This window comes from Anomaloglossus baeobatrachus, chromosome 11 (genome assembly GCF_048569485.1).
Source record: "Anomaloglossus baeobatrachus isolate aAnoBae1 chromosome 11, aAnoBae1.hap1, whole genome shotgun sequence".
Taxonomy (NCBI): Eukaryota; Metazoa; Chordata; class Amphibia; order Anura; family Aromobatidae; genus Anomaloglossus; species Anomaloglossus baeobatrachus.
Genome location: NC_134363.1, coordinates 61,458,372 through 61,472,289, shown reverse-complemented (window position 1 = coordinate 61,472,289; position 13,918 = coordinate 61,458,372). Strand labels below are relative to the sequence as shown.

General features: G+C 44.8%; 1 protein-coding gene across 5 annotated transcripts in view; it reads right to left on the bottom strand.

The window, feature by feature from the left end:
- The window catches only part of LOC142256486 (serine/threonine-protein kinase BRSK2-like), a 442,250-nt gene that overhangs the window by 117,211 nt on the left and 311,121 nt on the right, over positions 1 to 13,918 (bottom strand). For all 5 annotated transcript variants that reach the window (XM_075328194.1, XM_075328196.1, XM_075328198.1 and 2 more), the window contains 2 exons: positions 8,931 to 8,999; positions 3,932 to 4,078 (listed from right to left, as the gene is read on the bottom strand). In XM_075328194.1, coding sequence (XP_075184309.1) covers positions 3,932 to 4,078; positions 8,931 to 8,999 — 216 coding nt within the window. The remainder of the gene's footprint in view (positions 1 to 3,931; positions 4,079 to 8,930; positions 9,000 to 13,918) is intronic.

Here is a 13,918-nt window from a genome sequence, read left to right as displayed (position 1 = left end):
TAAGGGAGGTGCATTATAATATATGGAGGACTATGGGGCGCCTTATACTATATGGACGACTATGGGGGATATTATACTATATGGAGGACTATGGGGTGTATGATAATATTGTATATGGAGGATTATGGGGTGTATTATAATATATGGAGGACTAAGGGGGTGCATTATACAATATGGAGGACTATGGGGGTGCATTATACTATATGGAGGACTATGGGGTGCATTATACTATATGGACGACTATGGGGTGTATTATACTATATGGAGGACTATGGGGGGTCCATAATACTATATGGAGAACTGTGTGGGGCAAATTATACTATATGGTAGGCTAAGTGGGGGCCATGATAATATTTGGAGGGCTATGTGGAGGCCATTAAACTATTTGGAGGGTTATGGCTGAGCCATTATAATATTTGAAGGGCTATGAGGGAGCCTTTATACTTTATGGAGGGCTATTTGATGGCTTTGTTGGGGCTATTATTCAGTGTGAAGAGTTGTGGGGGGCATTACACTGCATGTAATCCTATTATACTGTATGAAGGGCTGTGTAGGGATCTTACTGTGTTGGGGTCACCATACTTTGCTGGGGTAGTTGAGGGCGTAAAGTAGGGTCATCATACTGTGTGTGTGGAGGAATTCACTGTGGGGTATCATACAGTGTTTAGGGGGCACATTTGTTGGCATCATACTTTATGGGTGTAATGAAAGGGGAATCTAGGGTTTCAATAGGAGGAATATTGTTATAAAGTTGTGAGATAGGTTCTTGTTACCCAGCCAAATATCCATTTCATTTTTTGGGGGGTGGGGGGGCCCAATTAGAATTTCTTCTATAAGGCCTCATGGTTTTATGTACACCTCTACCTATGAGGGCAAGTTATCATACATTTTAAGCCACTTTGATGGCTAAGAAACCTTCATATTTGCCCTACGAATTCTGACTCTTTGCGCCTCTTGTCACTGTTCAAAAGTAGCGAGAATTGTAGACTGGGTTCAGTGGAGTGGGTGAGATTTACCATCACTTATGCTAGAAAATGCAGCAATATACAGTATGTAGTGCAAAGCTAGGCATGATGACAGCAGGCATAGATATGAATTTCTAGCACATTTACAATCCGAGATTTGTCATATTGAAGTGTTGTATGCTATGAGCAAGCATTATAATTTGCACCATTTTTTTGCATGAATAATAAATTTGCTGAAAATGTGCTGACCCCACTCCCTATCACTGACACCTCACTCACCTAAAAAGTAAATGGAGGAGCAGATGATAGGGAGTAACACATGACTTCATGTTCAAACTACATGGGATTGTATGTAGGTTATAATTAATCTTAGAGACATATTAGACTGTATAATAGCAATGCAAAAAAAAACCGCTACAAAACACATATAAAGATATTTTTAATTAATTGAAATTTGACATTATTATTGATTGTTAATATGTCTAAATGCTGGGAAAAGGGGAAAGAGAGGGCAATAGAGTCATCAGCCTTGAGCTAAAAGCAGCCAAGAGCAGTGTGCTGTGAGTTCTATGTGAAAAGCTTCTGCACAGCCAGCTATGTGCAGGTGTTATAATGATATACAACAACAAAATAGTAGAAAATTCTTAATGAAGGCTATTTAGATGGTATCTACATTAAATTACATTACATTACAGCAAATTAAGGAAAAAAAATCAATGTAAAATTGTCCATTTTTGTATGGCCATTTCAAATGTTACTAATACAATACTATACAATTGATGTAAGGGAAGAGAAGGAGACAGACGGCACATCCAATCTCTGATGGCCTGTCACGATGACTATGGAATAGCGCGGTGCCGGGGCTCTTAATCTGTTCCTCATGCTTGGAAGGCTCTATGCTATTCCTAATCTCAGGGATACTCCTGATGGTGGAGAGGCCTGAGTCTCCTTCTTGGCCCTGCTCCTGACCAGCCTGATATGAAGCCCTTTTCCCCCTCACCCCAGGGAGAAATGTGACAGGAGTGTGATGAAGTGCACAGATAAAGACAGAAAAGGGAAAAGCAAAACTCTGTCACTCAGCACGTACACACACAGGATAAGACAATAAGAGATTCAGGAGGAAAGTAAGAGCAGGAAGAAAGTTGCAAAACAACAGGGGTAAACTCCACAACTGCACCAAGCGAAGAAGCTCAACTTTCACCAGACCATCTGGGACACCACACCTCACAGACCGACATAGAACACACTATAAAGCAGAGAAAGGAGGAAACACTGGCACCATTCAGCGAGCTAACCACTCAATCTTCCTATTTCAGGTTTATACATGCATTATATGGCTTGTAAAATTCCTTGCATTCTGGCCACGGTGCTCATTCCAAAAGACAACAATCCATACAGTCCATGTGAAAAGAGATGGAATGCACTCACCAAATATGCGTTAACAAAAAGCTGTTTTATTCGACCATCAGGTCAGGGGGAAAGGCGTGAGGGAGGTGGGAACACACAATCCGTCGGACGACGATCTTCACATTGCACTCTGTAAAAAACGTATCGGTGTCCAACCTCCCAGCCAACAAGCCTATCTCCCCCCGCAGGTATCTCCTGCTGCAACAACTTAAGGCCGCTTTACACGCTGCAATATCGTTACCGATATCGCTAGCGTGCGTTCCTTGCCCCCATCGTTTGTGCGACACGGGCAAATCGCTGCCCGTGGCGCACAAAATCGCTCGGACCTGTCACACTACTTACCTGCCTAGCGACGTCACTGTGACCAGCGAACCGCCTCCTTTCTAAGGGGGCGGTTCGTTCGGAGTCACAGCGGCGTCACTAAGCGACCGCCCAATAGAAGTGGAGGGGCGGAGATGAGTGGGACGTAACATCCCGCCCACCTCCTTCCTTCCTCATTGCCGGTGGAGGCAGGTAAGGAGATGTTCGTCGCTCTTGCTATGTCACATGTAGCCATGTCTGATGCCGCAGGAACGATGAACAACATCGTAGAAGCAGCAGCAACGATAATTGGGAATAGGGGGGATTGTCACCGATTAGCGATTTTGCACGTTTTTGCGACGATGTAAAATCGCTCGTGTCACATGCAACGACATCGCTAAAGCGGCCGGATGTGCGTCACAAATTCCGTGACCCCAACGAGATTGCTTGAGCGATGTCATAGCGTGTAAAGCGGCCTTTAGTCCGATGGATTGTGTGTTCCCACCTCCCTCACGCCTTTCCCCCTGACCTGATGGTCGTATAAAACAGCTTTTTTTTACCGTATATTTTTTGAGTGCCTTCCGTCTCTTTTCACATGTACTGTATAGAACACACTATAGCTGGCATGGGTGGAATGATTCAGCCAGCATAAATAGGAGGGGAACAGAGGAACAGATGTGATAGGCCTCCCCACAAAATGTGATCAAAGGAGCAAGCAGACCAGCAGAGATTAACTCCTGCTAGCGGGCCTATAAAGCAGCACACTGCAGGTTGATACCCGAGTCTGCCTGTGTTGATCCCAGCCACCAGAGAAACCATGGGGCAATGTGTCAGAGCCTGCAATCTGAACAGAGGTATCTACCGCCATGATAGTCACAAGTGAAGTTTGTGCAAAACTCCGTGTGACATGGCCAATTCTTTTCTTCTTTGGAAGAGAAGCTGCTGCCAGAGGAGTCTGGCAGCAGCTTTCTCAGTGAAGCCACAGGAGAACTCCATTGGGCTTAGCATTTTTTGTGAATGGGGAGAAAACTAAGGTGATAGCTGTCGGCTGAAAGCTAGGTCGAATAATTGTTCGTTTGACAGCTATTCATTATGTGTGAGACTTTACGATGTAGATGGCAGATCATATACTATGCAATGTTAACACATTTAATGTCGAAGACAAGAATTAAGGATTTCTGGGTTAATAAAACACTATAGACGGGTAGGCACAAAAATTAGATCACTTTAACTATGAAAGTAAAGAGTATATTACTCACACTGAGGCGTTTCTCTGGTTCCACCTCTATCATGCCTCTCAGCAGGTTCTGACAGTCTGGTGGTATAAAATGCGGCATATGAAATACACCACGTTTCACCTTCTCTAGAAGCTGGCGCAAGTTATCATCATCAAAGGGCAATGCTCCCTGCAAAACAAGATAAAAGATACTAATATACAGTCAGAAAATCTTTGCATTACTTAAAAAATACACAATAAGATCTGAATGACATACTACTGTATAAAATTAACACAATCACATTATACAACTTTCATGACTGGTTAGGGTAACAAAAGGGATTGCACCTAAATGTCATGCCTTGGGATTTTATACGGCAATCTTGTGCTGTGATCTGTTTCCCTCTCCACTGAACCACATTCAGATTCGGTCTCTATCCAGGTTCTGATCTTCTTTTGTTTGTGTTCATTCCTTTTCTGCCAGCAGGTGTTTTCCATGATGTAATTCAGGCTGTCCTATCACCTGGCGGGTATAACTACTTAAAGCTTCCCCTAGCTTTTCTTTTCCGCTGGTGATATTCTGTAGTGGATTCTGCATTGAGTTACAGCCTTTCAGCCACATGCTATGTTCTGGCAGATTGTGACCTATTTGGTTTAATCCTATTTTTACATTGCATCTTCCCCTGGATTCTTAAGGAGGTACGTGAAATCCTCAATGGCCAATTAGGAAGCAAGGCCCGAGTGGTCATCTTAGTCACCGGGTTAGGGTTGTTTCAGTCCATGCAGGGGCCTTTAGAGACCACGCAGATGGCAACTCTAGTCTGTACGAGAACTGGGTAGATCAGGTGTAGTCGTGTGGAGTTAGACTTTAGATTACTTTATTTTCCATGTGTGCACTAAAGTGCGCATAACACTAAGTAGAACAAATAAGTAGAACATCTCAAGGTGTCCTTTGGTTATCAGCAGATCCTATAAGTCCTATAATTTGCAAGGTGCAACCTCCATGGATTGGACTTGTTTTTCCAGCTCATGACACAAATGGATTACTATTTAAGGAATTTTCAGGCCAAGTCAACACTTTGAGCTCTTTATTATGTTCCTCAAACAATTTCTGAACAATTTTTGCAGTGTGGAAATGGATTATCCTTCTGAAAGAGTTCACTCCTGTCATGAAGGGATGTACTTGGTCTGTAGGATGTTTAGGTACCTCCACATAAATAAAAGGACTCAAGGTTTCCTACCATTACCCAGATCATCATGCTATCTTCATTGTCATATCTACTGTACCTCCCAAAGTGCATACTGGTACCATCTATCTACTGTACCTTCCATAGTGCGTACTGGTGCCATCTATCTACTGTACCTTCCATAGTGCGTACTGGTGCCATCTATCTACTGTACCTTCCATAGTGCGTACTGGTGCCATCTATCTACTGTACCTCCCACATGGCATACTGGTGCCATCTATCTAATGTACCTCCCATAGTGCGTACTGATGCCACCTGTTCCCAGGTGAGCGAGGCAGACACAAAACCATCCACAAATTGGTAAAAAAAAAACAATGACAGTGTACACCAAACCAGGTCACCTTCTTCCATGGTCCAGGTCTCAGGCGTGGTGGTGGACATGATATAATCAATGCCGATTACTTAATCTGTCAAAGGTTTCGATGTTATTGCATAGCTCATAGGTGTATTTCCCTCAGTGCTTGCTGTAAAAATATGGTGTACTATATGAGGCAATACCAACAGTTATTCAGATCAAAGTATGGATCTGCATTATGGTCCAAAATGAACTCATGTCCATGAAGCGAATATTCAAGAAGTGTCTTGTTCTACATTATATCAGTATGGCTGCTTATTCACGTTACTTTTAGAACTCTAGACTTCTCATTCACTTATTGTAACGAGTTTGGACATCTTAACTACGACTTGAACTTGACTAACCCTAAATCATCTCCATAAGAGGAAATGTTCACCTCCAAATTACTGTGTTGGTCTAAGCTTGCCCTTTTCCTTTCCAGTTTTCTTGCTAAAATTTTCATACGTTAAGGCAGACTAGATACTTTATGTTGCCTTGGGATATGTCAGTTATGTTGTGCATCTTGATCTGTATAAATCAATATCTTGTAAGAAAGTTTGTATTTTACCCCCGAGCTAAGAACGCAAGCAAAATAAAACCAGACAACATAAAGATAAATATATGATAGAGATAAGTTGGAAGAAAAAAATGGGCCTACAATGTAGGTTTTCAGAGAGTCAAGAGGCAGTAGAAGTCATTACACATGTTACAGTTGTGTGAAATTTTCCTTTGATTACTATTGAAATACAAGAAGTGCATGACCTCATCATCTCCCTCTTCGACTACTGCAACATCCTCCTCTGTGGCCTCCCTGCTAACACTCTCAGACCTTTCCAGTCCATCCTTAACTCTGCTGCCCGACTAATCCACCTCTTTCCTCACTTGGCTCCCAATTCCCCAGCACATCAAATTCAAAGTGCTAACAAAGCCTTAATCTGCCTCCTACGTACAGTGCCTACAAGTAGTATTCAACCCCCTGCAGATTTAGCAGGTTTGATAAGATGCAAATAAGTTAGAGCCTGCAAACTTCAAACAAGAGCAGGATTTATTAACAGATGCATAAATCTTACAAACCCACAAGTTATGTTGCTCAGTTAAATTTTAATAAATTTTCAACATAAAAGTGTGGGTCAATTATTATTCAACCCCTATGTTTAATATTTTGTGGAATAACCCTTGTTTGCAATTACAGCTAATAATCGTCTTTTATAAGACCTGATCAGGCCGGCACAGGTCTCTGGAGTTATCTTGGCCCACTCCTCCATGCAGATCTTCTCCAAGTTATCTAGGTCCTTTGGGTGTCTCATGTGGACTTTAATCTTGAGCTCCTTCCACAAGTTTTCAATTGGGTTAAGGTCAGGAGACTGACTAGGCCACTGCAACACCTTGATTTTTTTCCCTCTGGAACCAGGCCTTGGTTTTCTTGGCTGTGTGCTTTGGGTCGTTGTCTTGTTGGAAGATGAAATGATGACCCATCTTAAGATCCTTGATGGAGGAGCGGAGGTTCTTGGCCAAAATCTCCAGGTAGGCCATGCTATCCATCTTCCCATGGATGCGGACCAGATGGCCAGGCCCCTTGGCTGAGAAACAGCCCCACAGCATGATGCTGCCACCACCATGCTTGACTGTAGGGATGGTATTCTTGGGGTCGTATGCAGTGCCATCCAGTCTCCAAACGTCACGTGTGTGGTTGGCACCAAAGATCTCGATCTTGGTCTCATCAGACCAGAGAACCTTGAACCAGTCTGTCTCAGAGTCCTCCAAGTGATTATGAGCAAACTGTAGATGAGCCTTGACATGACGCTTTGAAAGTAAAGGTACCTTACGGGCTCGTCTGGAACGGAGACCATTGCGGTGGAGTACGTTACTTATGGTATTGACTGAAACCAATGTCCCCACTGCCATGAGATCTTCCCGGAGCTCCTTCCTTGTTGTCCTTGGGTTAGCCTTGACTCTTCGGACAAGCCTGGCCTCGGCACGGGTGGAAACTTTCAAAGGCTGTCCAGGCCGTGGAAGGCTAACAGTAGTTCCATAAGCCTTCCACTTCCGGATGATGCTCCCAACAGTGGAGACAGGTAGGCCCAACTCCTTGGAAAGGGTTTTGTACCCCTTGCCAGCCTTGTGACCCTCCACGATCTTGTCTCTGATGGCCTTGGAATGCTCCTTTGTCTTTCCCATGTTGACCAAGTATGAGTGCTGTTCACAAGTTTGGGGAGGGTCTTAATTAGTCAGAAAAGGCTGGAAAAAGAGATAACTAATCCAAACATGTGAAGCTCATTGTTCTTTGTGCCTGAAATACTTCTTAATACTTTAGGGGAACCAAACAGAATTCTGGTGGTTTGAGGGGTTGAATAATAAATGACCCTCTGAATAAACTTTTCACAATTTAAAAAAAAAAATAAAAAAATAAATAACATTCTTTTTTGCTGCAGTGCATTTCACACTTCCAGGCTGATCTACAGTCCAAATGTCACAATGCCAAGTTAATTCCGAATATGTAAACCTGCTAAATCTGCAGGGGGTTGAATACTACTTGTAGGCACTGTATGTCTCCAAACTAAGCTCCCAAAAACTCCTCTCCTCCACACTTATCGGTTCCTCATCCAACCACCTCCAAAACTTTTTCTGACCTCTGGAATTCCGTACCCCTACATCTCTGATCCCAACATATAATCTCTAGATCTCCAAAGATCTCCTACTCTCTTTCACATATAGGTTCCTCATCCAACCATCTCCAAAATGTCCTCGAAGTATCTCCCAGCCTCTGGAATTCCATGCCCCAACATGTCTGATCCCAACATTTAATCTCTGGACCTCCCAAAACATCCTTCTCTCTGCCACACTTATCGGTTCCTCTTCCAACCGCCTCCAAGACTTCTCTCGAGTAGCTCCCAACCTCTGGAATTCCATGCCCCAACATGTCCTATCCCAACATGTCTGATTATCCGCTACATTCGGAAACTTCAAATGGACCTGGAAAACCCCTCTCTTCAAGAAAGCTTACAGTCTGTAATGACCCCACTGCCTCCTCACTACCATCAGAGCTGCAGAAAGACCCCAAACCACTCTCTCCTCTCCATTATCCTGTAAACTGGTTCCGCAAGGGCAGGGCCCTCTACCACTATCTCATTGTAAGTCTGTCTACTGTATTTTATATCTGTTTTTGTATGTTACCCTTTCTCTTGCAATCAATGGAACTCTAAATAAATATTAATAGTATTAACACATCACTGCAGCTTTGGAGTCATTGCGGCTGAGATGCTTTATGTTGCAGACATGGGGACATTTGCATTTCCGCAAGGACCACCATCAGACCAGTGTAGCCAATAGCATCTCTTGCCCTAATACTACACCCACTTTTATAGAATTATCCAGTACAACCTAATTACTACGGTAATAACAATACACAATCTGGAAATTTATTTCTGTGGCTCATTATTCATAACAGAAAAGGAACCTACCACAAGAAGTGCAAACAGGATGACTCCACAGCTCCATACGTCAGCTCTGCGTCCATCGTATTTCTCCCCCTTACAAAGAAGAAAATAAAATCACACTTGTTTATTATAATCTGGGAAAGTTGAGTAAAAACCCCTAAAACTTTAAGGCAACATTCACACATTCTTGTGTCTTTACCATCCGTGAGAAACGGAACGTTTTTCTCATGTGTCATCCATTTCTCAGCTACATTGCATCCGGTTTTTTTTTCACTTCTGGTTTTAAAAACTGGAGGTGGACTGAAATTGTATGTCTCCATTGACAAATAATAAATGAAACATGGATGGAAAATTGACAAAGTTTGTCTTCCGTTTTATACTGACATGGATGAGCATAGCACAGGCTCTAAATTTCACGGATTGGACACGTGGAAATGCACTAAATATGCTATAAAAATTACCACACCAACAATTTAATCTGTGGGGGGTCCCCATCAAAATAAATGGGTATAATCTGAACTAGAAAGATTTGTTTCGACAACAGAAATTGAGACGCTGCTCAGAACGAAACACTATAAGAATCGATGGGCGTCGTGGGACATCATTGGATTACGTCGGAACTTCAAGGATTTCTTTTTAATTAATAAAGTGGTAAATGAGGGAGTGTGGTGTGTGTTTATTCAAATAAACTATTGCTCCATGTATGTTTCTGTGTTTTTGTTGTTTTTTTAAACTCTACACTTACCGCGTTAGTTGGGGGTGTCTGATAGATGCCTCTTCATTATTAACCCCTGGGCTTGATGCCAGATGACAAGTCACAGCTGACATCAACCTCTCCCCGATAAAAATAAAAATAAATTGGTAGAGTGGGAGAGTCTTTATTCAAATAAACTATTTTTTCCTATGTGTGTGGGGTTTTTTTTATTACTGGGTTAGTCATGGGGGGTGTCTAATTGATAGATTTCTCTTCATTACTAACCCCTGAGCTTGATGCCAGCTGACATCAAGCCAAAAAATTGTATTCTCATTGCCACCGCACCAGGGCAATCGGGAAAAGCCAAGCAAATCGCCAGCACTGGCATACCTAATGGATGAACCACTTCTGGGGTGGCTGCGCGCTGCTATTTTTAGGCTAGAAAAGGACAAATAACCATGGACCTTCCCAGCCTGATAATATTTGCTGTTAGCTGTCTGCTTTACCTTTGGCTAGTTATCAAAAATGATTTAAATAACAGCGTGCGATCCCCTCTATTTTTGATAACAGCCAAGGTAAAGCAGACTGCTGAGAGTTGCAGCCCTCAGCTGTCTGCTTTACCTGCACTGGTTATCAAAAATAGGTGGGAGCCTATGTATTTTTTTTTTTTTAACTTTATTCCCCATCCACATTTGTTTGCAGGGCAATTGCCCCCATTTTTCTTCCTTTTGCGGCCCCCACTTTGCAGCACAGAAGTTCAGGTCTATATTGACTTATATGGAGTTCGGCATCAAATCAAGGTCCCGAACTGAACTTTTAAATAAAGTCCCACCATTTCAGGCAAACCTGAACTTCCATGGGTCTGCTCATCTCTACTTATGAATCCGATTATTGTATTGTAAACATAAAAAAAGCTTTTCACAAGGAATAAGTACATTTTAAAAGAGATCTCCATGATATCAGATACCTCTGTATATCAGTCCCTTTTATATGATACTAGATACTTTTAGGTAATCATGAACAGGCACAATACCCGGTCACGATGCCGGGAGTTCCTTTTGTCTATATTGTTCTTGCATATCAGTTTTATGCCACCAAAGCTAAAACGAGAATAATGTGATCTCTGAGAAATAAAACCTCTATTCCCCAAACAGCCACTAAAGCTGAAGAATTCACCGAGGAAAGGCGATGACATAATCAGCAGCGAGCGCGTGAATAGCTGAGATGTAAGCAAAATGCCAAGAAATAAGGGTTTTGTTGTATAAGAGCTATTTCTGCATCGGTGGACACTACATAATATAATATCTAATACATTTATATATCTGTTACAGCCATCTGCAATGGTTTTAATTGCATAGGGGGTGCAGATTTTGATGTTGTACCCGGACCCTGGTTGCCCCTCTTCCATATATGAAGACACCAATATTATAAATGGGGCTCAGATTTGTGGCTCGGGAGCTTCTATTTAAGAGTCTTCCCATATAGGATCTATCATAAATGTCTAATAGATGCTGCACCCATTTTTGGGTACTCATGTATCCCAAGAAGTGGACGCTTATGCCTTGCTATCCTGCTATGCCTTTTGATAGGAGTTAATAGATGGCACTGATGTAGATTTGCCATCAGTCTGGGATGATAATACCTTGCATGGCCCAGCTTGCATGGGGCGTAGGGGCAATGAGCGGGATTAGTGGACCCAGTGGATCACAGGGTACAGTTGGGGTGACTGAGGCAGGCTGACAAGTGGGACAGGCGGGTACGGACAGGAATCGTGGGCATGGCAGGGATAGGCAGGTATGGGAAGGAAAGTACTGGAGACAGACATAGGGTTAACGGGACCTGACAACTAGCTAGCAGACTGGTATACTGACTAAATGAATGTGTTGCGCAGGCACCTCCCCTAATAAGAGGATGCCTTAAATACACAGTGCATCTCAGCCCTAGGCTGAGAGGCATTTACTGGAAATAGCATGCCGGCCCTTTAAGAGGAAGGCCGGTGTCCGTGTGCACCTCTTAGGTGCACTCCTGGGAACTCACAGGCCCAGGGGAATGAGGCAGCAGCACATGTGGATGGCCGGGACAGAGAGGGCAAGGATGTGACCCGGCCAGGGCAGTGACTAAGTCAGCGTCTCTGCAGAGACGCCGGAGCTACACCTGCTGTCTCATGCCCCCCCATCCTTTTTTTACTGTATTAATAAATTGTCATGTACGTATTTTGTTATTTTTTGCAATTTCACAGGAAGCCAATTTACATAATTAGTGTATGTAAAGGATCAGTACCAGACAGGACGTCCAGATGTACATGGGGAGACCATGCCAAGTACGTGCAGATGTTGTCTTGGCCAGATCTGTACGTCTCTGGTGCTAACCACCGAGTCAATGTGCGGTCAAGTTTCACTGCCAAATTCATTATTCAGTTTATTACGGATATTATTTTATATTATATTATACTATTTTGCTATTATTTCAGATTTTTATGCTAATGTTTGCAGTTTTTTTTTTTACATAACTATTAGTGATGAGTGTGCACTACCATACTCGAATGCTCGGTACTCATAGTGAGCAGTTAGTTGAATGCTGTCACGGCCGGGCGGTCGGGCAGACCCAGGAGGTGGATCCACTGGACCGAACTCTAAGATGGAGGTAGGGAGTCCGGCAGCTGAAGCACTGAAGGGCAGCAGGATAGTCCGTGCAAGTGAAGACAGCGGAGGAGTCCCTGGGACCACGGAGTCACAGAAGGTAGTCTTGGTGACGTAGCTCAGGTTCGGAGGCCGAGATGATATCAGGCGGAGTCCGGAACCTCTGGAGCAAGATGACGGGTCACCGCAGGGATCCGAGATGGCAGGTGCTGTCGGATGGCAGACGGACAGCGTGCGGGGTTCGGGATACGGCAGACTGGATGGCGAGGCAGGTACGGCTCTACAAAGAGAGATAGGTGAGTACAGGCACATAAACACCAGGAGACCTGACTCCTAGCTCAGGGAACACGAAGATCAGGCCCCGCCCCCTTGGACAAGAACCCCCTTTATACCCTGAACCTGACTAACCTCATTTCCTGTTACTGGACGCTGGCCCTTTAAGAAAGGGTCAGTGACCGCGCGCGTGCCCTAATGCGCATGCGCGCGGCCCGGGTGCCAGAAGCCAGGGAAGGAGGCTGCGAGGAGGACGCAGGAGAGCCGGCCAGGGCCTGGGAAGATGTCGGACGCCGGGATCGGCGACCAGAGGACCTATGGAGGACGGGCACCGGAGGCTGGGACGAGGGGAGCGTGGCAGGTGAGCCGGGGAGCGGAGCTGAGGACCCGGGGAGGGGAGCCGAGGACCCGGGGAGCGTGACAGTACCCCCCCCCCCACGCCCCCCTCCCCGCAACCGGGACATGAAGGCACGGATAAGAGGAGTGCCTACGTTCTCCCTGGGCTCCCAGGACCTATCCTCAGGACCATACCCTGCCCAGTCCACCAGGAAGAACTGCCGACCTCGTACGGTCTTCATGGCCACGATATCCCTTACCGCATAGATGTCATCATCGGCAATAGGTGGAGGAGCTGGACTGGCAGCAGCGGAGAAGGGACCAAGGACCACCGGCTTGAGCAGGGAGACGTGGAACGAGTTGGGTATCCTCATCGTGGCCGGGAGCTGCAGCTTGTAGGAGACCTCATTGATCCTGGTGAGGACTTTAAACGGCCCAATGTAGCGAGGACCCAGCTTGTATGAAGGTATCTTCAGGCGGACGTACTGGGAAGAAAGCCAGACGAGGTCTCCAGGAGAGAAACACGGAGGATCCAGGCGTTTCTTGTCTGCGTGTCTCTTCATCCGCAGGGAAGCACGTCCTAGAGACACCTTGACAGAGTCCCAAATGGTGGCAAAGTCACGGGCTACTGTATCTGCAGCAGGGACATCCGAAGAGGGGGATACAGGCAATGGGATGGAAGGCTGAAGTCCGTAAACAACATGGAAGGGAGAGCAGGAGGACGACTCACTGATGTGGTGGTTGTGGGAGAATTCAGCCCAAGGTAGAAGAGCGGACCAGTCGTCGTGATGGGCGTTAACATAGTGACGTAGAAATGAGGTCAAGATTTGATTGACCCTCTCTACTTGGCCATTAGACTGAGGATGGTATGCAGATGAAAAGTCCAGAGTCACTCCCAGATGGTTACAGAGAGCCCTCCAGAAGCGGGAGGTGAACTGAGTTCCTCTGTCTGATACGATGTGTAATGGAAAGCCATGCAAGCGGAAGATGTGTTGTATAAAAGCGTCCGCGAGTTCCTGAGCAGAGGGCAGTCCAGCCATAGGAACGAAATGGGCCATTTTTGAGAACCG